The 23,862-nt window shown below is 44.4% G+C and overlaps 1 protein-coding gene across 1 annotated transcript in view; it reads right to left on the bottom strand.

Moving 5' to 3' along the window:
- Window positions 1-8,388: 8,388 nt before the first annotated feature.
- LOC140478778 (tumor necrosis factor ligand superfamily member 10-like) overlaps window positions 8,389-23,862 on the bottom strand; it is a 31,237-nt gene continuing 15,763 nt past the window's right edge. Inside the window, exons 2-5 of the mRNA XM_072572142.1 lie at window positions 17,922-18,098; window positions 17,660-17,705; window positions 13,890-14,009; window positions 8,389-10,790 (exon numbers count right to left, since the gene is read on the bottom strand). Coding sequence (XP_072428243.1) covers window positions 10,339-10,790; window positions 13,890-14,009; window positions 17,660-17,705; window positions 17,922-18,098 — 795 coding nt within the window. The 3' untranslated portion in view covers window positions 8,389-10,338. The remainder of the gene's footprint in view (window positions 10,791-13,889; window positions 14,010-17,659; window positions 17,706-17,921; window positions 18,099-23,862) is intronic.

Raw genomic sequence — 23,862 nt, 5'->3', positions numbered from 1 at the left:
TTCTTGAAAATCTTCAACATTTTCCCAAAACAGTTCAAATGTGGAAGTGCATCACTGCCAGAAAGGTGGCTTGGAGTATCCCAAGGTTGTGAAAGGCACTGTATAAATGCAGTGTTTCTTGCTAATGTTGTTGACAAGGTAGTTTTAAAGAGGTGATATTTTGCTTTAAAACTTCTGTGCTGAGTTCAGTTCAGTTGAGAGAGTCATGGAGAGTGGAATAGGTGTTGGGTAAGAACACTAAACAAGGTGATGGTCCATTAATTGGTGGCAGTTTTTATGTTCAGTTTCTGTTCCACTCAGGTCAGGAAGTAGGTATGGCTGTATCCTGAAATCAATTTCACTCTCTCTGTCACATGCAAAATGAGTTCCTAATCACATGGAATACTCTACACTGGGTGAAATAGTTTCAGGACAGAAATGAGTTGAACTGCTGTGCTTTTCCAGCACCACTAATCCAGACTCTGGTTTCCAGCATCTGCAGTCATTGTTTTTACCCAGTTGATTTTAACCCTACTGCGAATCCTCTTGCAAGGATGCCTGCCTTGAAGAAGTTTTCCTCCTCTCTCTACAAGAATCTCAGGGAGTCCCTTGCCCACTGCAACTCCCAGGTCATTTCCTCTGGCCTGAAGCTCTTCAACCATGTTCTGAAACAGAGTCGCTACTGCAGCCACATTTGCACTCCAGTTCCAAACTTCCAGCTCAGCACAGCCCTCATGACTTGTCCTACCTGCCTATCTCCTTTTCCACCTATCCACTCCATCCTCCTCCCTGACCTATCACCTTCATCCCCACCCCATTCACCTATTGTATTCTATGCTACTTTCTCCCCACCCCCACCCTCCTCTCATTTATCTCTCCACCCTTCAGGCTCTCTGCCTGTATTTCTGATGAAGGGCTTTTGCCCGAAACGTCGATTTTACTGCTCCTCGGATGTTGCCTGAACTGCTGTGCTTTTCCAGCACCACTAATCCAGAATTATGTAAACATCAGCACAGTCAAGAACATCAGCAGCCCTGTGGTTTGAAACTATTCATTAATTAATTTCCAGACCACTTGTAGCGTCCCAAGAATATTCCATCACTGGTCAGTATTTTTTGCATTTCAAATTGCCTTCCAAGATGTCTGAACATTTCTGGTCTCACACTGCCACTTACTGGCAGCTCTCTGGAACTGTCAGTCTCTGCAGGGCAACTTTAGCCCGTTAAACTCTCAGATGAATCTTACCAAAAATCAACTACGTTTTATTTTTTGGCGAGTTCCGTGGCGGGTTTCTCTCCCTATGCTTGAGTGAATTTCCTCACTCTATCTTCCAAAACTCACCTCATTACCTGAACACCCTAATGGTGTCCCACTGATCGCATTCTCCCACTCACCATGGACGGAGGTACTGGACACTTAAGATTCTTGATGCCAGAGCCAACTTTAAAGCGCAGCCTGTCTTATTTGGCCCAGGCATGTCAGATCAACAGTAATTGGCACCTGCTTTTGCCAGGGAGTTCTGGTGCCTCTGCTGGACAGGAGATGCATGCAGTTGGTGCCCACAGAGTGTGCCTGAGACATTGGCATCTAATGGAAGCCCAGAGGAGTCACCAGTGAGCTACAGTCATCTGCTACTTACTCTGACTTTCACGTCAGGAGTTGTCACCATCTGGCTTTTATGCAGAGAATGGGAAACTGCGTATCAATAAAGTAAGATTAATTAATAATTCAGATGTTAATGTGTGCTAGTTCGTGCAAACAGATGTACCCCAGAGTCATTTAGACCCAAAACGTTAGCTTTCTCTCTAATCATGGATGTTGCCTGACCTGCTGTGCTCTGCAGAAGTTGTTGTTTTCAGTACAGATTCCAGCATTTGCAGTAATTTGCTCCAATAACCAGGCCTCTCGCTGCTCACTCAAGATAATCACATCTCTCCAGTCATCATTTGGTTGGAAAATAGGACTTCTTACTCCTCACGATAGGAAGAACCTCAGGGCCAATCTCACATGATTCTCCCAACTTGCTTGCCAAAGCCTACATCATTCAGAGCCTGGGAAGGTCCTGCCCTATTTGTCAGTTTATGTGCTATTTGAAGTCACTCAGTCTGTCTGTGAAAAGTTAGCCTCTGTGTGTGCGTGTGTATGTGAGACAATGCCTTCTTCTCTCTGACAATGTCAGTCTCTGTGCGACAGTCTGGATGTGGAACTGTCATTCTGTGGCAGCTTGTGTGGGAGATACCGTCTCCATGTGATGTCAGAATCTTTGCCCTTTCCAGTGGGTGACATGATAGTGAGCTTACCAAGAATTGATTAATAATCTCTTCCATCACACAACCCAATAAAAATGGGTTTGGTGTGGATGCCAGCATTCCTTTGAGATACCATACAATGCAAATAACAGTCCTTCCTTTCTATTTAATGGTATAACAAACCTTCATGTATGTACCCAAAAAGTGTTCTTAAATTCCTCCAATACAACTCCACAATCTCTGGGCTGCTGGGACACTGAATAAAGCAATTTAATCAGCTGAGTCACGAGTGTGGTGCTGGAAAAGCACAGCCGGTCGGGCAGCATCCGAGGAGCAGGAGAATCAACGTTTCGGGCACAAGCCTTTCATCAGGAACAAGGGCTGAAGAAGGGCTTATGCCCGAAACGTCGATTCTCCTGCTCCTTGGATGCTGCCTGACCTGCTGCGCTTTTCCAGCAACACATTTTCAGCTCTGATCTCCAGCATCTGCAGTCCTCACTTCCTCCCAATTTAATCAGCTGACCCCAGTGTTGCTCTGCCAAACTACCCCCCAAACAGCACAGTAACTGTCCCCATTTTAGGTGGAAAACTTGTACAGTGCAGCAATTCAGGATGGCAGTTCACTGTCACCTCCTCTAAAGTAATTAGGGATGGATAGTAATTGCTGGCCTTGTCAACGATGTCCATATTCAGAGATAAATGGGAAAAGCTGGCTCCAATGTTGAACTTGGATCCCAGGGAATGGTATCAATGTGTGTATGTCAATTGCAGAGACAATTGAAATTAACACCACAAGTCCAAACTGTAATTAGCTGCAAGTCATACCAGAACACAGCGAGATGTCTGGGGACCTATGCGGCTCTCCTAAACCTGCGACCTCTACCAATTAGAAGGGCTAGGATAGCAGGTACAAGGAAAAATAACTATCTGCAAGTTCCCCTCCAAATCACACGTCTTAAAGATATCTAACTAATTTTTCATAATTCAGGATTTGGACAGAACAACAACAATAAAGGAACAGCAATTTATGGTGAGTACCTTGGCACAGAACTTGTAAGCAGTGGTATTCCCATGCATCTGTTGTCTTTGTCAGTGGCAGAGGTCACAGGTTTGGTAGGTGCTATCTAAGAAACCTTGGTGATTTTCTGGAATGCAACTTGTACAAGGTGCAAACTACTGCTACTAAGCCTCAGTGGGAGAGGTAATGAATGGAGAAGGTGGTGGATGGGACATCAAAGAACTAGGCTGCTTTCTCTTGGATGACATTGACCATATTGCATGGTTTTGCAAGAGCTCAGTATCCCATCACACTCCAAACTTGTACCTGGCAGATGATAGACAGGCTTTGGGGAGTATGGAGGTGAATTATTCACAGCAAAATTCCTAGACTCCAACCAGCTCTTTGAATTAGAGAATCCCTACAACGTGGAAGCAGGTCATTTGGCCCACTGACCTTCTTAAGAGCAGCCCATCAAGGTCCAGCCTCTGCCTTATCCCTGTAACCCTGCATTTCCCATGGCCAATTCACCCAACCTTCAGACTGTGGGAGGACATCAGAGCACCTAGAGGAAACCCACACAGACACGGGGAGAATGTGCAAGCACCACACAGATGGTTACCTGAGGTTAGAATTGAACCCTGGTCTCTGACGTTGTGAGGCCACTGACCAACGTGCTTTTGTAGCCTTTGTATTTATATGTATGGTCCAGATGCTCCATGATAATCCTGACATTGTCGATAAGTGGGGCATGATTCAACAGTGGTACTGCTGTCACTAGGCGATAGTTAGATTCTCTCTTGTTGGAGATACTCCTTGCCTGGCAGTTATAAGGTACGAATATTATTGGTGACTTATCACGCCAAACCTGAATGCTATCCATTCTTGCGGTATATGGACCTAACACATCATATCTGAAGAGCTGAAAGGTGCTGAAAACACTCTGCAATAATCACTGGACATCCCCAATTCTAACTTTATCATGGAGGCAAGTTATTGATGAGGCAGCTGAAGATGTCTGATGTGGGAGATTAGGGAAAGTTTCCACGTTGCTGATAATTATGTCCACAGTAAGTGTGTTTGGTTGCAAATCCTATCAAATCGCATGGATCATTTGGAGCGACAGTTGGAGGCAATGAGGAATTTACCATGGCTAGTGGTTGTGATGGATGGCAGATATAGGAAAGGACAAAAACCATAGATACAGTCAGGTAGATGGGTTACCACCAGGAAAGGTAAGAGAGGGAGGCAGCTAGCGCAGGAGCATCCTGTTGCTATCCCCATCTTAAATATGTTTTAGAAAATGTAGGGGATGATGGACTCTCAGGGGAATAAAGCGTGCACAGCCAAGTTTCTGGTAGCAGATCGGGCTCTAATGTAATGAAGGGTACGCCAGGTTCCAAGCGACCGATTATGATAGGGCACTCTCCAGTCAGAGGCACAGACAGACATTTTGGCAACCGATAGTAAGAGATCAGAATGGTGTGTTGCCTCCTTGATGCCAGGATAAATGATATCGCTGAGAGAGTACAGAATATTCTCAAAGAGGAGAGGGACCAGGATGAGATTGATGTACACATTGAAATTAACAACATACGAAGTGAAAAGAGTGAGGTTCCAAAGGGAGAATACAGAGTTAGGCAGGAAAATAAAAAGAAGGTCCTTGAGGGTGGTAATATCTAGATTAATCCCAGTGCTACGAGCTAGTGAGGGTAGGAATAGGAGGATAGAGCAAATGAATGCATGGCTGAGGAGCTGGTATATGGGAGAAGGATTCACAATTTTTGGATCACTGAAATCTCTTCTGGGGTAGAAGTGACCTGTACAAGAAGGATGGATTGCACCTGAGTTGGAAGGGGACTAATATACTGGCAGGGAGATTTGCTAGAGCTGCTCGGGAGGATTTAAACTAGTAAGGTGGGGAGGGGGGGGGGGGTGGGTGGGTGGGTGTCGGACCCAGGGAAAGAGTGAGGAAAGAGATCAATCTGAGACTGGCACAGTTGGGAAAAGGAGCACGTCAAACAGTCAGGGCAGGCAGGCTCAAAGCAGAGAACAAGGTAGGACTGATAAATTAAACTGCATTTATTTCAATGCAAGGGGCCTAACAGGGAAGGCAGATGAACTCAGGGCATGGTTAGGAACATGGGACTGGGATATCATAGCAGTTACAGAAACATCGCTCAGGGATGGACAGGACTGGCAGCTTAATGTTCCAGGATACAAATGCTACAGGAGGATAGAAAGGGAGGCAAGAGACGAGGGGGAGTGGCATTTTTGATGAGGGTTAGCATTATTGCTGTACTTAGGGAGGATATTCCTTGGAATATGTCCAGGGAAGTTATTTGGATGGAACTGAGAAATAAGAAAGGGATGATCACCTTATTGGGATTGTATTATAGACCCCCTAATAGTCGGCGGGAAATTGAGAAACAAATTTGTAAGAAGATCTCAGTAATCTATAAGAATAATAGGGTAGTTATGGTAGGGGATTTTAACTTTCCAAACATTGACTGGGACTGCCATAGTGTTAAAGATTTAGATGGAGAGGAATTTGTTAAAGAGTACTCGAAAGTTTTCTGATTCAGTATGTGGATGTACCAACTAGATAAGGTACATAATTTGACCTACTCTTGGGAAATAAGGCAGGGCAGGTGACTGAGGTGTCAGTGGGCGAGCACTTTGGGGCCAGCGACCATAATTCTATTAGATTTAAAACAGTGATGGAAAAGGATAGACCAGATCTAAAAATTGAAGTTCTAAATAGGAGAAAGGCCAATTTTGACGGTATTAGGCAAGAACTTTCAAAAGCTGATTGGTGGCAGATGTTCGCAGGTAAAGGGACGGCTGGAAAATGGGAAGCCTTCAGAAATGACATAACGAGAATCCAGAGAAAATATATTCCTGTCAGGGTGAAAGGAAAGGCTGGTAGGTATAGGGAATGCTGGATGACTAAAGAAATTGAGAGTTTGGTTAAGAAAAAGAAGGAAGCATATGTAAGGTATAGACAGAATAGATCGAGTGAATCCTTAGAAGAGTATAAAGGAAGTAGAAGTATACATAAGAGGGCAAAAAGGGGACATGAGATAGCTTTGGAAAATAGAATTAAGGAGAATCCAAAGGGTTTTACAAATATATTAAGGACAAAAGGGTAACTAGGGAGAGAATAGGGCCCCTCAACAATCAGCAAGGCGGCCTTTGTGTGGAGCCGCAGGAGATGGGGGAGATACTAAATGAGTATTTTGCATCATTATTTACTGTGGAAAAGGACATGGAAGATATAGAATGTAGTGAAATAGATGGTGACATCTTGCAAAATGTCCATGTTTCAGAGGAGGAAGTGCTGGATGTCTTGAAACGCATAAAACTGGATAAATCCCCAGGACCTGATCAGGTGTACCCTCGAACTCTGTGGGAAGCCAGGGAAGTGTTAGCTGGGCCCCTTGCTGAGATATTTGTATTATCAATAGTCACAGGTAAGGTTCTGGAAGACTTGAGATTGGCTAATGTGGTACCACTGTTTAAGAACGCTGGTAAGAAAAAGCCAGGGAACTATAGACCAGTGAGCCTGACATTGGTGGTGGTAAGCCTGACAAGTTGTTGGAGGCGATCCTGAGGGACAGGATTTGCACATATTTGGAAAGGCAAGGACTGATTAGATATAATCAATATGGTTTTGTGTGTGGTAATTTATGTCTCACGAACTTGATTGTATTATTTGAAGAAGTAACAGAGAGGATTGATGAGGGCAGAGCAGTGGACATGATCTATATGGACTTCAGTAAGGCATTCATTAAGGTTTCCCATGGTATACTGATTAGCAAGATGAGATCACAAGGAATACAAGAAGAAGTAGTCATTTGGATACAGCATTGTTCTTGAAGGTAGAAGACAGAGGTTGGGGGTGGAGGGTTGTTTTTCAGACTGGAGGCCTGTGACCAGTGAAGTTCCACAAGGATCAGTGCTGGATCCACTGCTTTGAGTTACTTATGTAAATGATTTGGATGTGAACGTAAGAGGTATAGTTATTAAGTTTGCAGATGAGGTGCAAAATTGGAGTTATAGTGGACAGCGAAGAAGGTTACCTCCGAGTACAGTGGGATCTTGATCGGATGGGCCAATGGGCCGAGAAGTGGCAGATGGAGTTTAATTTAGATAAATGCGAGGTGCTACATTTTGGAAAAGCAAATCAGAGCAGGACTTATACACTTAATGGGCAGGTCCTGGGGAGTGCTGCTGGACAAAGAGACTTTGGAGTGCAGGTTCATAGCTCCTTGGAAGTGAAGTTGCAGCTAGATAGTCAAGAAGGCATTTGGTATGGTGAGAGCATTGAGTATAGGGTTTGCAGCTGAACAAGACATTGGTTAGTCCTCTTTTGGAATATTGTGTGCAACTGTGGTCTCCCTCTTATAGAAAAGATGTTGTGAAACTTGAAAGGGTTCAGAAATGGCTTACAAGGATGTTGCCAGGGTTGGAGGGTTTGAGCTACAGGGAGACATTGAACAGGCCGGCGCTGTTTTCTCTGGAGCGTCGGACGCTGAGGGTGACCTTATAGAGGTTTATAAAATCATGAGGGGCATGGATAAATAGACAAGGTCTTTTTCCTGGGGTGGGGGAGTCCAGAATTAGAGGGCATAGGTTTAGGGTGAGAGGAGAAAGATTTGAAAGGGACCTAAGGGGCAACGTTTTCACGCAGAGGGTAGTGTGTATGGAATGAGCTGCCAGAGGAAGTGGCGCAGGCTGGTACAATACAATATTGGATGGGTACATGAATAGGAAGGGTTCAGAGCGATATGGGCCAATTGCTGGCAAATGGGACTAGATTAATTTAGGATATCTGGTCAGCATGGACGAGTTGGACCGAAGGGTCTGTTTCCATGCTGTACGTCTCTATGACTCCATGTTTAACTATCAACCCTACTGATCTATGGGAACAGTTTCTCCTTGTTGATGGCCTGTAATTCCAACAAATAAGATGTGCAGGTCAGGTGAATTGGCCATGCTAAACTGCCCGTAGTGTTAAGTGCATTAGTTAGAGGGAAATGGGACTGGGAGGGTTAATCTTCGGAGGGTCAGTGTGGACTTGTTGGGCTGAAGGGCCAGTTTCTACACTGTAGGGAATCTAACCTAATCTAATCTAATCAAACCCAATAATAGTCACACAGATAAAGATAAAACAGAACTTTAATCATACGTGTATTTGAAACATTCACATGTGACACATAGATTATCAAAATTTACATAAGAGATTATGTCAACATCCATGAGACAGTATTCAAGCATCATTATTTACGTGACACTTCCCACTAAGCCTTAATGAGCTCTGGTTGCAAGTGTGCTTACCCCAGGATATGAGGAGCATTGAGTGTTCTGGCAGGGCTGGTGCGGGAGATAGTGAGGCACAGACACAAGGCAAGAACGAAATGCAGAAACACAAGATGGGGAGTGAAGCAGGAAGTGTTCCTGATCTCGACACTCCCAGAGAGGGTCAAAGAGGGTCCTCAATCATTGCAACAGTCAAATCCAATCAATTGTTACTTCCTGGACACTGACTCCCTTAAAGGATGTAGATAAAAGCCAAGTTGAATATCTCCAACAGATGGGAAGTTATCAAAATCTCTCCCACACCCTTACATTCAGACTCAATCGACACTCCTTGGTGCAAAGTTTTGATGTAACTGTCTACATTTCCTTTGGCGCTTCTATTTTTGTTTAGGTGCCCCTTCGGGGCCCTCTGTCCTAATTTTGATTTTGAATTGTTTGTGGCCGTGAAAAAAAGCTGGAATTTGCCTTCCCTGTTTCCAATGGAATTTCCTGATATGGTTAGGGATATTGATCAAGGGGGAGGGATGGTTACACACTTTAGCAGAGCCCTCTGAATTTCCAACTGTCAAGCTGAACAGATGGGATGTTTAATGGCTTTGTCTCACGAATTTTCTCCTTGCCTGAACTCCTTGCATTGCTTATTCCAACAGCACCAAACATATTTGACAATCATTGAAAGACATAGAACGTAAAAAAATAAAGTTTCCTGTACATACATAAATCATTTCATTCAGGATATTTCTTGTTATCTACACACTGGAGAATTGCACAGTGTTTTCTCACTCCCTGTGCTCGCTCATTAGTTGAACGTGCACGCTGAATCCAAAAGGCCCCTCACACTTTTTTTTTAACAAAACTCTGACACACTCAAGACTGCAACTTTAACCAGTCACATGCCTGGGCAACCGGAAAACAACAGTTAGCAAAGTCAGGGATAATGGCATCCTCTTCACTTCTAATGTTCTCAGTCTCACTCAGGCTGTTGCTTGAAGCAAATTCTTTCGGAGCACTCCCGATTTGAGTCCATCACTTTTTGTGAACTCGTGCTGGGCTGTAAGGATTCAGAAACCTGCTCGCACTTTCATGTTAAAAAGCACGGGAGCAAGGCGCTCTCGTTAGGGAAGGTTAGGGGTCACTTCATGTGCACATGAGACCACCCATGGCTCACAAGCTCATGAAATGACCCGTTTGCTACAATGACAAGTGTTTGTGTTGGGGAACAGATCCGTTTACACTGGCATCTTGACGATGACAATGGGCATTCCCAGGTGAGGTATGGCACAGGTCAGATGCAGTGTAAAGCTTCCTCTGCTCTGCTCAGACCCCTAACTTTACACGTTCCATTGCCTGTCACCATATCTTTGCCATAGTTCCAAAGGAGATAGCCAATGCCACGCCAAAGGGAGGGGACTTTACTGTGGTGGCCTCAATGTCCACTTTGAGCTCTGGGTCTTGGCTGCTGAACCTCAGTGACCACTGGACTTTCACAGCCAGATGCAACAGTCGGACATGAGCCCAGACCCCAGGGAGGAATGGGGACTGACACCACAATCCAGTCGCCCACAAGTACTTTCAGCTGGATGTTATTGTCCTCAGCTCCTGAAGGACTGAGTGGCCACTTTGAAAGCACAGTTATGACTTGTGTCTGCAAACTGGGATGGACAACATGCAAAGCCAAGCTGATCCTCAGACAGTCTACTGTGACATCTGTCATGACCAAGATCAGGAGTCAAATGAGCCCAATGGCATTCAAAATCCTTTTGTCTTTTATGTTCCTCCTTCCCCGAGTGTCTAACTGACAAAGAACGCTCCAAAGAAGCTGGATCCATCAGCCATGTCAATCCAGCTGATGTTGCTGACAGTCACAAATATTCGATCAAGGTATCTGAGTTCAAACAGGCCACCCTGGTAAATGGAATGTAATTCGTACTCCCTGTTCTTAGCCCAGCATGTTGTTCTGGTATTTTTCATTAACAGGATAGGGTCAGGGTAGGCTGTATTTTTGTAAATATACTGGACCATCTGAGTGTTCCCGGAAACTGACAGCAAGGCACCTGGACGGGAGTCTCCCACTCCTGTGATTTCGCGATATCGAAAGTAGGTCTGAGCATAGATATAATAGAGTCCGGTCTGCAGGATAATCAGCTCTCCGTTTTTGTATTCCACGCTGTGCAGAAATGCCTGTCCTCTCCGTGGCTCCCACATCTGTATTTTCTGCCCCTGAAGTCGTCTTGACACTGAGTCTGCAACAGTAACAATGGTAAATCCTGAGTGACACAGCCTCGAATTGTCTCATGACCCTAACAGCACCTCATGTCTGGAGCTGAGAAGAATGAGAGATGATCCCATTGAAACCGACAGGATTCAGAAAGGGACTGAGGGGCTAGGGGGAACCCAAACCACAGCAGGCACAGTCTCAAGATCAGGAGTTCAGGACTTAAGGAGAAACTCCTTCACTCCAAAGTGTTTTGAATCTTTAAAATCTCAAAGTTTAGTGGATTGTTGAATATAGGTACAGATGGACAGATTTTATTTTAATATATCCTTTCACGTGATGTAGGCTCGCCAGGCAAAGCCAGGGTTTGCTGCCCATCTTGAACAGAGTGGCTCGCTCCACTATTTCAGAGGACAGCTAAGAAGCAGCTACCTTGACGTGGGTCTGGAGTCACAGGATGGCCAAACCAGGTAAGGACTGCAGAGCATGAGTGAACCAGATGGTCTTCTACGACCATCATAAAACAGTACCATGCTCACCAATATAGATCAGAAGTCACATGACACCAGGTTCTAGTCCAACAGGTTTATTTGAAATCACAGGCTTTCAGAGCACTGCTCCAAAAACGGGAACAAGTTACTTCAATATGGCAGATGATATAATGGCCACAATTATAGAGACTACAATTCCACGGTTTTCATGTTGGAATTTAGATTCCACTGTCTGCCACTGTGGGATCTGAACCTAATTGGTAGCTGGGCCTCAGGATTAATAACCCAATGGCACTTCTACTGTGCTACCACCTCCCCTCATGGCCTCCCAGATAGCCGGCTGAAAAGCAAAGTTGAGACAAAATCTCAGCCATGTTGGCATTGAATGGTGGGGTGGGTTTGATGGGCCGAAAGGCCTCTTTCTGCACAGGCAGATTTGGAGGTGGGTTCCTGCCTCAGGGTGATCCATCAAGGACAGCACGGTGGTTCAGTGGTTAGCACTGTTGCCTCTCATCGCCAGGGACCCAGGTTCGATTCCAGCCTCAGGCGACTGTCCGTGTGTTGTTTGCACGTTCTCCCTGTGTCAGTGTGGGTTTCCTCTGGGAAAGGTAGGTTAGGTAAATTAGTCAAGGGTAAATTTAGGGGAATGGGCTTGGGTGGGGTATTCTTCAGAAGGTCGGTCTGGACTTGTTGGGCCAAAGGGCCTGTTTCCACACCGTTGGGACTCTATGATGACACTGCTACCCTGGCAGCTATCGAAAATCATCACTGCTTGAATTTTCAGCACACTTCAGACATTTTAAGGGATTCACAAGTTTCCCTACCAACCTCAGCAATGCGTACCTTTCTCACTGTGACTACAATCTTCCTGGAGCTGTGGCCTCTCAGGGACCCACCCATCAACCCAACATCCGGAACCGAATAGTGGAGACAGAGGCAGCCTATTGATGATGAAACTACTGACACGATTCTGACCTGTCCCAATGCTCGAAGCTTTACAAAAGGCAAAGATTCCACCCACAGGAGCAGGAGAAGGTCACTTGGCCCTTTCAGCCTCTTCTATTATTCTATCACATTCCAGTTGAACCACACCCTAACATGCTCTCATAACAAAGAATATTATTCTCAGTTTGCAAATTTTCAATTGCTTTCTTGGGAGTCCCAGATTTCCACTGCCCTTTAAGTGCGGATGTTCTCCGTGAATGGCCTGGCTTGACATTTACTGTTCTGCCTCTTTGTTCTGGACACTACCCTCTTCCTCCAACCAGAGGAAATAACTTCTCTCCCCCTTAATCGTCTAAAGTTCTCTTAATTCTCTAAAGTTCTCTTACTCCTCTAAACATGGAATATAAGACTAATCTATGAAACATCACACCTTAATTTAAACCTCACAGCCTAATAAGTGACAGGATCTTATTTGGAAGTTCAAAAATTTCCTCACCAGACGTTCAACCCTTACCTCAGCTTTTGCCTGTAACTCTGTTGTAAACTTTCTTACTCTGGAAAGTACTGACTGCAATATCAACACATCAGACTTTGCGTTGTCATACCGCATTCTCCTGATGATTACTTGAAGAGACATTGCTGAAATAATTGTCAGCCCTGGGCCAGTCAGCAGTGTTCCCAGCAGGTAAGTCAGTAGGTGGTGGGATTGATTCCTGATCTATTCCTGATGAAGGGTTTTTGCCCGAAACGTCGATTTTCCTGCTCCTCGGATGTTGCCTGACCTGCTATGCTTTTCCAGCACCACTCTGATCTAAACTGTGGGATTAAGACCCAGGACCAGAAACTTCATCAGATCAGCTTGGCTGACACTCCTGATGATAGTTGTGAGGGAGTTTTAGTGAGGAAATCTTAAAACCAGATTAATCAATAACATCCCTCATTCTTTCAGGGAGATTGTTATGTGCAAATTGGCTGTCAGGCAATGGTGACTATGCTCTTCGTTACTTCATTTGTTGCAAATGCTACAAGATATACTCAGGTCTGCATGGCTTTTCTTTTGTTTTCCTTCCCACACTCTTCTCCAATCTTTCTCCAATTTTCAGAATTCACAATTCATTAACATAATGGAAGCTGGAGATTGCCATTCAGCCCCTCTACTCTGTTCAGCTAATCAAAACAATAATGGCAGCTCTTACATTCAACTCCATTTTCCTGCTTTCTTCCAAATCCTTTGTTTCCCTCAGTTCCCAAACAGTTCAGGATAAGGAGTTGGTCATTCAGGACTGAGATGAGGAGAAATTGCTTGATTCGGAAGCTTGTTAAACTTTAGAGTTCTCTACCCCACAGAGCTGTGGATGTTTGGTCATTAAATACATGGGAGACAGAGGCCACTAGGGTTTTAGACTTGCACAATAGGTTAGGACATGTGGTGTCAGGCAACAAATAGCTAAGTGGATGGAAAGTTGGCTAAAAAAAGGTCAGAGATTTGGGAAAAAGGTTCATCAGGTTGGAGAAAGGCATAAAGCAGTCTTCAAGTCATCACTGCTTTGACCACGGTTATTCATCATTTACATTGATTGGAAAATGGGGAAAAAGCAGATGATATCAAAGTGGCCAGCATCAAAGGAGACTGCAAGCCTTTGATTGTTGTAGAAGGAAGTTACTGGTGGAGAATCTTAGCAGAGTCTCACCTCCCAGTGGAGTTGACTTGCTCCGACGATTTCCAGTCAGATGAGCTGCGATTTTTTGGACAGTTGGCTGTGTGCCTGATTGCGGTTGACTCAGATATGGAATCAGACGAGACACTTCACCTAAACGAAGAGGTAGAGATCACAAATTAACTCAGGGATAGATGTGGTACCCACATTAGCTCCATCCCTCCCTCTGAGCCTTTTGTGCAAAGTACAACTTAACAGGCTTGTCAGCAAAATTAAAGCAGATGAGATTCACGGGGCATGCTTACAAAACTGGCCAGAGACAGAAAAGAGTGGTGTACAGTTGGTTTTCACACAGGAGAGAGGTACATGATTGTGGTATGAGGAACACCACTCTTTCTGATATAGATCCACGCCTCAGCACACATGTATAAGGCACAGTATCAATTTGTGGAATTAATACAAAAATCAAATGAAGTGAATAACGAGGAGGATCGATTTCAGGAGGGACGCACTGGTAAATGGGATGGACAATAAATGCTGGGATAGGTAGTGACACCTGCAAACACACATTAACAACAAAATGGGCATCCACATGACAGATGGATTTGCGCACAGAGCAATGCAGAATGATGTCTTTTGGAAGGGAGAATGAAGGCACATGACATAAACCAAATAAATTAAAGAGGACAAAGAGATTTGAGGCTCGAGACATAAAAAATATTTGAAGCTAACAGCTCAAGTTGAGATGGCTGTTGAAAAGGTAGATGTGGGAGATAGTCGGTTTTATAAACAGAGGCACAGCATGTAAGCAGAGAAGTTATTAGGATAAACATTTCTAAAATACTGGCTGGAGGAAGGACGTCAATAAGGATTGCGGATTGGTTAACGGACTGTAACTCGGGTGGCAGGAACGGGGTATAATACATCCAAGTTTGATACCAATACAAAATGCACAGGGAGACTGCCAAGGGGGTCCAGGCAGCCTCAGTGAGTGGACAGGAACATGTCGCTTGAGTATAATGTGGTGAAGTATGAAGTTGTCCACGTCAGAGGAAAATTGGAACACAGAATACATTTGCAGAGTTGATGGCATCTGTTTAATCCTGTATCTTATAATCCAAGAGAGCAAATACAATCAGACCAGGGCTGAGGAAAGTTGGTTATTTAGAAAAGCTGAAGTAACTGAGGTTATAGCAGAGAACATTAAAGGGACATCTACCATTGGTATCGGTGTATATGTCTATCTTTGAAGCTTTGTGAAATCTCTCCCACAACAGGCTTTGATTTATCCACCAATTAATATAAATAAACCACAACTGTGGGCATGGTTGGTCACCACTTTTGTTGGTAATCACACAGAGTCTGCTCTGAGTGGGTGATGCCTGTGGTCAGGTGACCCATCACCTCTCAGATTGTTACTGACATGATGATAATTATTCATGAGCTTTACACTTGGCGGAGTCTGCAATTTACAACCTGCAGAGCTGGGAACAGGCAGTACTCACGCAGCCAGGCGTTGGGCAATCAACTTCCTGTCAAAACTGGGCAGGCCTGGAACTACTGGGTCAAGTGCTAATAGGGGAGGCGTGGGCAGGGTGGTGAAGTGGGGATAGGTGGAGACAGGTAGAGGGTATCACCTGGTTGATTAATGGGAGTAATGAATCCCGTTGGTGACAAGGAGGAGTGGAAGGGAGAGAGAGGGGCTGGGAAGGGAGTCGGGGGATGGGAGGGAGGTTATTTGAAGTTGGAGAACTCAATGTTGAGTCCTCTGGGCGATAGGCTGCCCAGGCATAAGCTGAGCTGTTGTTCTTCCAATTTGCAGTGTGGATCGTTGTGGCAATGGAGGAGGCCAAGGATGGTCATGTTGGAAAGGGAGTAGTTGGGGGAATTGAAATGGGCGATGACTGGGAGGTCCGGTCAGCGATTGTGGACCCAGCTGCGATGCTCGGTGAACCATTCCCTGAGTTTACGTTCGGTCTCCTTGATGTAGAGAAGACCACATCGAGAGCACTTGATTGTAAGAGAGACAGGTGAACTTCTGTCTTCCAGGTGAGACAGTGATTCACCTGCCTCTCTTCCAGGCTTGCCTAAAACTGCAAGGCCAGGTGCTAATGGCCACATTGTTTCAGAACAAGCTGCTGAATCCACCTCCAGTGAAGCTGCTAAAATGTCATAAGAGTGGTACGCAGACTGTGTGGCACCCAGCTCAGTAGGAGGTCAAAGGGCATGGACAAGGACAGCATTTGACAGGTGAAGGTTCAAAACCATGTTCTGTGACCTCCAAACACAGGAAGTAGTCACCCCATTACATCACCTGCCCTGACGCAATCCTAAGATTGGATGCAGGCCATAAATCTTCGAGTAGGGTGTAAAGGCTGGGGGGGGGGGGGGGGGGTAAAAGGAGCAACCAGGAACCCTGGTTCACTCTGTTTTTGCATCTTCCTGAACAGTATCTCCAGGGAAACCACACTGATCAAGTGACCCAAAGACAGAAGGAACTCTAGATAAAAGTCTTTTCAGACAAAGAGTTCAGATGTAGTGGTAGGAACCTGTGGATAGGGTGTAGTGAATCCTGGGAAGTATGTGTCAGAATTAGAGAGCTAGTGTAGATTGGAGGCTGTTTACTTTGAGATTTAAGACTGTTTACTGAACAGCCCTATGAAAGAACTGATAAGAGTTTTAGACAGTATATTTAAAGTACAAGAGTAGAGTCTGATCATTTTTTCCTTGATGAAGTGTTCAATAAAGTTATGTTAAATCTTTCCCTGGCTCTGATCCCCTTTATTTAGCTCACCATGTAATAGGAAATATAAACAGTTACTGCAAACTGGTCAAGGTTAGGCAGGGGACATTTATCTGGGAGAAAGTGAGAAGTGAGATGCTGGAGATCAGAGTTGAGAGTGTGCTGCTGGAAAAATACAGCAGGTCAGGCAGCATCCGAGGAGCAGGAAAATCGACGTTTCAGGCTAGAGTCCTTCTCCACCTATCCCTATACAACATACCTTAAATTCTCAGGTAATTTCTCAACATAGCCTGCATCGCCAACTTAATTCCTTCTGCCTGGTTATCAGGTACTGATATTCAAAACGTCTATTTGTACGGTGACACACTGGGGCTCATACTAATTCAAGGATTCAAATCGCATCTGATAAAGGGTTAACTTGCACACTGGGTATGTGGGGTGGAAAGATGTGGTCATCTGATACAGTGCATTGATATATATACAGTGCTTTGCAGTAATAAAGGTGGGCAAAATCATGCAACGATGAATGGAGTCTTTCTGTGCTGTATAGCTCTTATGTGATAATGATCAGAGAATCTGTTTTAAGTCTTGTTGCTTGAGGTACGAATATTAACAAGGACACCAGAGAACTCCATTGCTCTTCTGCAAAACAATGCCTTGGGTTCCTTCTACCTCCACCTGAGAACGAAGACAGGAGTTCGGTTCAATGTCTTATGTAAAAGATGGTACCTCCTGCAGTGTGACACTCACTCAATGCTCCATTGTGATTGTCTGCCAGCTTATTCTGCATACTCAAGATTCTGGACTATGTCTTGAAAGCATTATCTTCAAGAACTCACAGGTAAGAATGTTATCTACTGAGCTGTAAGAGGCTGACCCCAACTCTAGTACCTTTTCAATACATAAGACTGCAAGCTCTGTCCCAACAGAAGAAATTTATTTCCAAATTCACACATCAAAACAGAAGCAACTCTAACATTTCCCATGGAAGAAAATCAAAGAAGACATTTTAAAAAATCATTTTTTAAGGAAGAAAACTACAGAATTAGAACATATTTACCTTTTACAATTACAGACATGTCCTGATCATATCGCTTGGATACAGTCTGTAAAAGAATTTAACAACAGAAATAAGACTAAAACAAAATTGTATTTTTCCAAGTAAAGATTTCACTCCATTGTTAAAATGTTTCTTAAATGCAACCTCTCTAACAAGCTTTTGATCATCAGTCCAACATTATTATTCTCCAGTTCTATGATGCTACTTGGGAGGATTTTCTGCAGGAAAGACACTACACTAATGGGGGTTAATGGAGTTGTACCTTTTCCACCAACTGATAGATTTGAGCTCGGAACCGCCAGCATAGCTCCCCACTGCGTCCCATTTTCTCTCTACGAGGATAGTCAGCGAATTCTTCACTCGCCAAGGCATCAGCGTGAAGATCAACAATGTCATCCATCAGGCAGGCCATGTTGTTTTTTGAGAATGTCTCCTGTATCTGGAATGAAGCATAGTAAAAGATACAAGATGAAGCAGGGCACTTTCCATTGAACAACCTCGCCCTATTGCCCATATCCTGCCAGTCTATCACATGCAGGCATCAAGCCACCCCCTACATCCATCAATGCTCACAATTTCAATAGTTTCAGGAGACAGTGTGTTCTGTTCCTTGCATATTTATCTGGTTCAGGTGGTGGCTACTAACTGGGCCTCACCTCTGCTGATGCAGAAAGAGGCACGGTGCATCTGAAGGATTGTCTGCACTCGTTTTGTTTAATTTGGTTATTCAAAGAATAAAGGGGCTTTTTATACAGGTGCACGCTCTACACAATGTTGTAAATGAATAAAGCCTAGGAGCCAACATTCTATCTTTCACCACTCAGATCCCTAACCAGTCACACCAATCATAGCAAGAATGTGGAAGGAAATTTGATCCGAGTGATTATTCTACAGATAATGTCAGATGCAAATATGAAAACACCATCCGGGGTTTATCGGCACCACATCCACGACCTTCAACATTCATTCCCTACAAAACCAATGCACAGGAATATGGACCATCTACAAGATACACTGCAGCAACTCAGCAGCAGCAGCAGTAACTCCTTCGACAGTACCTTCCAAACCTGTGACGACCACCATCTAGAAGGACAAGGGTAGCAGACACCACCAGCTGTCAGTCCCCCTCGAGGGCTGTGGGTTCCCAACCTTTTCAGTATCAAGGCACACTTTAATGAGACAAACGATTCCATTCTCCTCAGAATGCACGCATGGTAGGGGATGGCATTGCAGGAACACAAGCTGTCGATGGGTGCACCAGGAATCAGCAGCTAACGTTTTCAATACTAGGCATTGAGGCTCCCGAGGAGGTCAAATGCATGACCCAGCCTCGATGCTCAGGTAGAGTGCTACTGCTTCCCCAGAACTTCCCATCCCAATTCTCACCATGGCATGGCACAGTGCTTGAAAACCACTGCTGTAGGGAACAAGGCAAGGAGTTTGAAAGGGTTAAGCTATGAAGAAATGTTTCATGACCTTGCATTTGCTTGCATACAGAAGATTAAGAGATAGTTTGGGCCTTTTAGGTGATTGAAGTGTTTAATTGATCAGATAGAGCAAAACATCTAACAAGACAGGGCAGACTAGATGCAGGGAGGATATCTTCCCTGGATGAGGAGTCCAGAACTTGGGGATTCATGATAGGCTTGTTAGCACTGAGAAGAGGACACTTTACACAGAGGCTGGTCAACCTATGGAGTTTGCGACAGTGAGGCCAGATCACTGAGTATGTTCAAGAAAGAGACAGATGTGTCTTTAGATTTTCAAGGCATCAAGGGGAATGCCGAAAGCAGAAATATGACATTGAGGTACAGGATTAGACATGACCACATTGAATGGCAGAGCAGTCTTGACGGATCTATTCCTGCTCCTAGTTTCTGTATTTGGTGGTGAAATCCAAAATGGTGGGGGGGGGGGGGGGGGGGGGGGGGGGGGGGGGGGCAGTGCACAAAGCATTACGATTAATCTTAAACCCTAATCAGGGGGTGAAGTCAGGAAGCATTTGTCCACACAATGTGTAACAGGGATCTGGAACACATTCCCTCAAGAACTTGTGGCTGTTGTAAAGATTCCTTTGGTTTTTTTAGACAGGGATAGCAAAGGGATACGGAATGAAAGAGAATAAATGGGGATGAGGTACAAATGTGCCGTTAGCACAACAGCCTCATGGATTGATAGGCATCCTCTTGTTCCCATGTTCCATTGACCCCTAAGGTCTGTGATTATAGATTTGCAAGCTTTCAAAACCAGCCAGTACTTACTTCATGATTTAATTTCCCTCCTACTGTATGACCACTTGGTGATGATCTACATGAATGAGGACGCACCCCAGAAAACCCATGATTACATACAAAGAGAGCACAAACAGTTCCACATTGCTAAGTTGCTCAGCTGAGTCCAACTGTAGTTCTTACTGAAAGTCACAGAATCGTTGAATTGTACAGTACAGAAGCAGCCATTATACCCACATCAGCTACCCAGCTAGTCCCATTCTCCAGCCCCATCTCCATAGCCATCAAAACTCACTACTTTCAAACATACATCCAGCTCTCTTCTGAAACCTCATACAGAGTCAGTCTCAACCTCTCTCCCATTCCAAATCCTAATAACTCTCTGAGTAAAACATTTCTCCTTATCTCACTCCTAGCTTTTTTGCTGACAATCTTGAAACTGTGGCCCCTATTTACCAATATACCAACTCGTGGACTCAGAATATCCTTCTTGACTTTGTCAAAATTGTTCATAATTTTGAACATCTCAATAAGGTCACCTCTTAATCTTCTCTGCTCCAAGAAGAATAAGCCCAATTTCTCTCATCTTTCCTTGCATTTAAAACCCCTCATTCCTGGGGTCATTCTAGTAAATCTCCTTTGAACTATCTCCAGGGCTTTAACATTGTTCCAGAATTGAACACAATGCTTCAAATGTGATCTGACCAATGATTCACAGAGATATAGCGTCACTGCCTTGCTTTTATATTCTATATGCCTCAAGTTATAACCCCAGGGTTCGATATGCCTTCAACGTTTTCAGCTTGTCTGGCCACATTCAGAGAACCCTGAGGTCCCTCTCCTCCTGAACGCCACTCAAAGTTATACCACTGAGCCTGCATTCTCTCTCCAAGTTTTTCTACCAAAATGCATTACCTCACATTTCTCTGCATTGACATTCACCTACCAGGCATATGTCCATTTGGCCAACTTGTCAATGTTACTCTGAAGTCTCTTAGCATCATCCTCACAATTCAATATTCCCCCTAGCTTAGGATCATCTGCAAATTTACAGATTTTGCCCTCAACATCCATTATAAATCATATAAAGTCTTTTGAGTAAGAATTTAAAAGTAAGTAAATCTGAGCTTTTATAATGAGAGTTGTGGGCTACTTCAAGTTAATAGGCAGAAGTGAGGACTGCAGATGCTGGAAACCAGAGTCTAGATTAGAGTGGTGCAGGAAAAGCACAGCAGGCCAGGCAGCATCCGAGGGGCAGGAAAATCGGTGTTTCGGGCAAAAGCCCTTCATCAGGAATGGAATGATGAAGGGCTTTTGCCCGAAACACCGATTTTCCTGCCCCTCGGATGCTGCCTGGCCTGCTGTGCTTTTCCTGCACCACTCTAATCTAGACTCTACTTCAAGTTAGTTGTCATGATGCCAGTACTGAGGGAGTGCTACACTTTTGGAGGTGTCCTGGGTGAGGCTTGTTCATCCTCCAAGGGCGAACCTAAAAGATCTCAGAGCACTATTTCGACCAGCGCCTTGGAAAATATTTATCCCTTAACCAAAAACCCGTTAAATTAAAATAACGTCACTGCAGCCGATGAAGCATTCCAGTTACTGTGGTACCCATTAGTTATGGACGGCCTCAAACATACTCAGCGTATTCCCTCTCCATGAACAGTCAGGTGCAGATGAAACCAGGGAAGAGAATCTTCCTGTCTAGATCTGTGAATGATTACCTTGTCCAGACCCAGGAATAGACCCAGGAGCAAGTGAGGTATGTGCAGCAGCAGACATCCACAAAACCCCTCCTCAGTGACTGGAATGGCCCGGCAGGGATTTCCCACAAAAAGGATCAAACCTCAGCAGTGAAGGACCTGGGGGTGTTTATGCACAAGCCACAGAAGGTGGCAGGACAGTGGGAAAAACTGGTTAGATGGGTTTATAAATAGAGACATAGCAGCTGTAACACTGTACCTTGCACTCTGTTCTGTTACCCTGACACAGAATATCTACATTACGATCAGCCTGTAAAGCACAAAAGACAACATTTTTTCGTTGTGCCTCAGTACACGTGATAGTAATAAGTCAAATCAAATCAAACAGAGAGTAGAAAAGCAAGAAAATTATGGGTGAACCTTCAAAATACACTCATTCATTTACAACTACATATTGTGCCCAGTTCTGGACATTACACTATCAGAAGGAAGTGAAGGATGCAGCAAAGATTCAAGAAACAGTGAGGATCTTCAGTTCTGAAAGAGATTAGAGAAGATGGGTCAGGTTCTTCTCAGGGAACAGTTTTTTTTTTAACCAGGATGTTGCCTGGTACGGAGGGATCCTTAATCCTTGATCTCGCAAAGAATTAAGGGCTATGGGGAGAGTGCGGGTAAGTGGAGTTGAAATGTCCATCAGCCATAATTAAACGGCAGAGTGGACTCGATGGGCCGAATGGCCTTACTTCCACTCCTATGTATTATGGAAGGTCTTACGAGGAAAGGCTGAGGGACTTGAGACTGTTTTTGTTGAAGGTTAAGAGATGACTTAATAGAGACATACAAGATAATGGGTGGACAGTGAAAACGTTTTTTCTCATATGGCGATGGCTAGCATGAGAGGGCATAGCTTTAAATTCAGCAGTGATAGATATAGGACAGATGTCAGAGATAGTTTCTTTACTCAGAGAGTAGTGGGGCATGGAACACACTGCCTGCAACAGTAGTAGAGTTGCCAACTTTAAGGGCATTTAAATGGTCACTGAATAAACATATGGATGATAATGGAATAGTGTGGGTTAGATGGGCTTCAGATCAGTTCCACAGGTCAGCGTAACATCGAAGGCCAAAGGGCCTGTAGTGCGCTGTAATGTTTTACGCTCTAGCTGAGAGAAGATTTAATCGAGATTGTCAAAACCATGGGGAGGTTGTGGACAGAGTAGAGAAGGAGAAATTATTCCCACTGGCGGAGGGATGGAGAACCAGGTGACAGTGGTTTGATGTGAAGGGTAATCGAATTAAAGCCGAGGTGTGGGGAAATTGTTTCACACAACAGCTGTTAGGATGTGGTGGAGGCTGGGTCCATCACCACTTTCAAAAGGACATTGGTCAATTACCTGAAAAGAAAGACTTTGCTGAGGTGCATGGAGGGCCGGAGTGGTATGAGGTGAAGTGATCTGGCAAGGGGCCGACACGATGGGCCAAATGGCCTCCTCTATGCTGTAGCCATCCCATAATTTAGATTTATTACAGCTTTAGAACTATATTATTGACCTTGAAACAATTCTGAGCTCGTGAGAGGTGCTGTGCCTCATGACACGCAAGTTCTGTCTCTGTTTATGCTTTTGCTGGAATAGCCAGCCTTGAGCAGGAACTCAGCTCTGTGAATGTTGAGTTATGAGCATAACTGGCCAAGCAGGTCTCAACAGATCAAGAGAACCACACCAGAGATCAGATTTCACAGTAACACTCCTAATGTTCAATAGAAAGTATGCACAAATCTAAGAACGGATATAGCTTTTTCTACATTCTCAGGAGGTCCCAAAAGGCTTCTGAAGACAATGATCACTAACCTCTCTCCTTCTCCACCTCCCTCTCATCCTTTAACTTGCTTTGACCAGGTTTCTGTTTACCTGATCTATCATCATCTTGACAAAGTGCCAAGCTGTGTTTGGTAATCACTCCAGCGACACATCTAATCATTGCTGCCCGATCGAGTAACACAGCAGGAAATGTCTGCACAGCCATCTCCTTCAAACAGTAATGTGATAATGAACAAATCAATGGTTTTTGTAATGCTGGGTGCAGGATAAATACTGACCTAAGCATTTGTTGCTGCATTAAAATTATCATCAATTGGAAATACCCATCCAGTTCATTAATGTCTTTTAGAGAAGGAAATCTTACCCGGTCTGGCCTGTAATATGGCTCCACACCCACAGCAACGTGGCTGATTCTTAGCTGCCCTCTCAAATGGGTGAGTAAGCCACTC

The sequence above is a fragment of the Chiloscyllium punctatum genome, chromosome 6 (genome assembly GCF_047496795.1).
Source record: "Chiloscyllium punctatum isolate Juve2018m chromosome 6, sChiPun1.3, whole genome shotgun sequence".
In the NCBI taxonomy this organism is placed as follows: domain Eukaryota; kingdom Metazoa; phylum Chordata; class Chondrichthyes; order Orectolobiformes; family Hemiscylliidae; genus Chiloscyllium; species Chiloscyllium punctatum.
The sequence above is the reverse complement of the archived record's forward strand: the minus strand, read 5'-3'. Positions and strand labels throughout refer to the sequence as shown.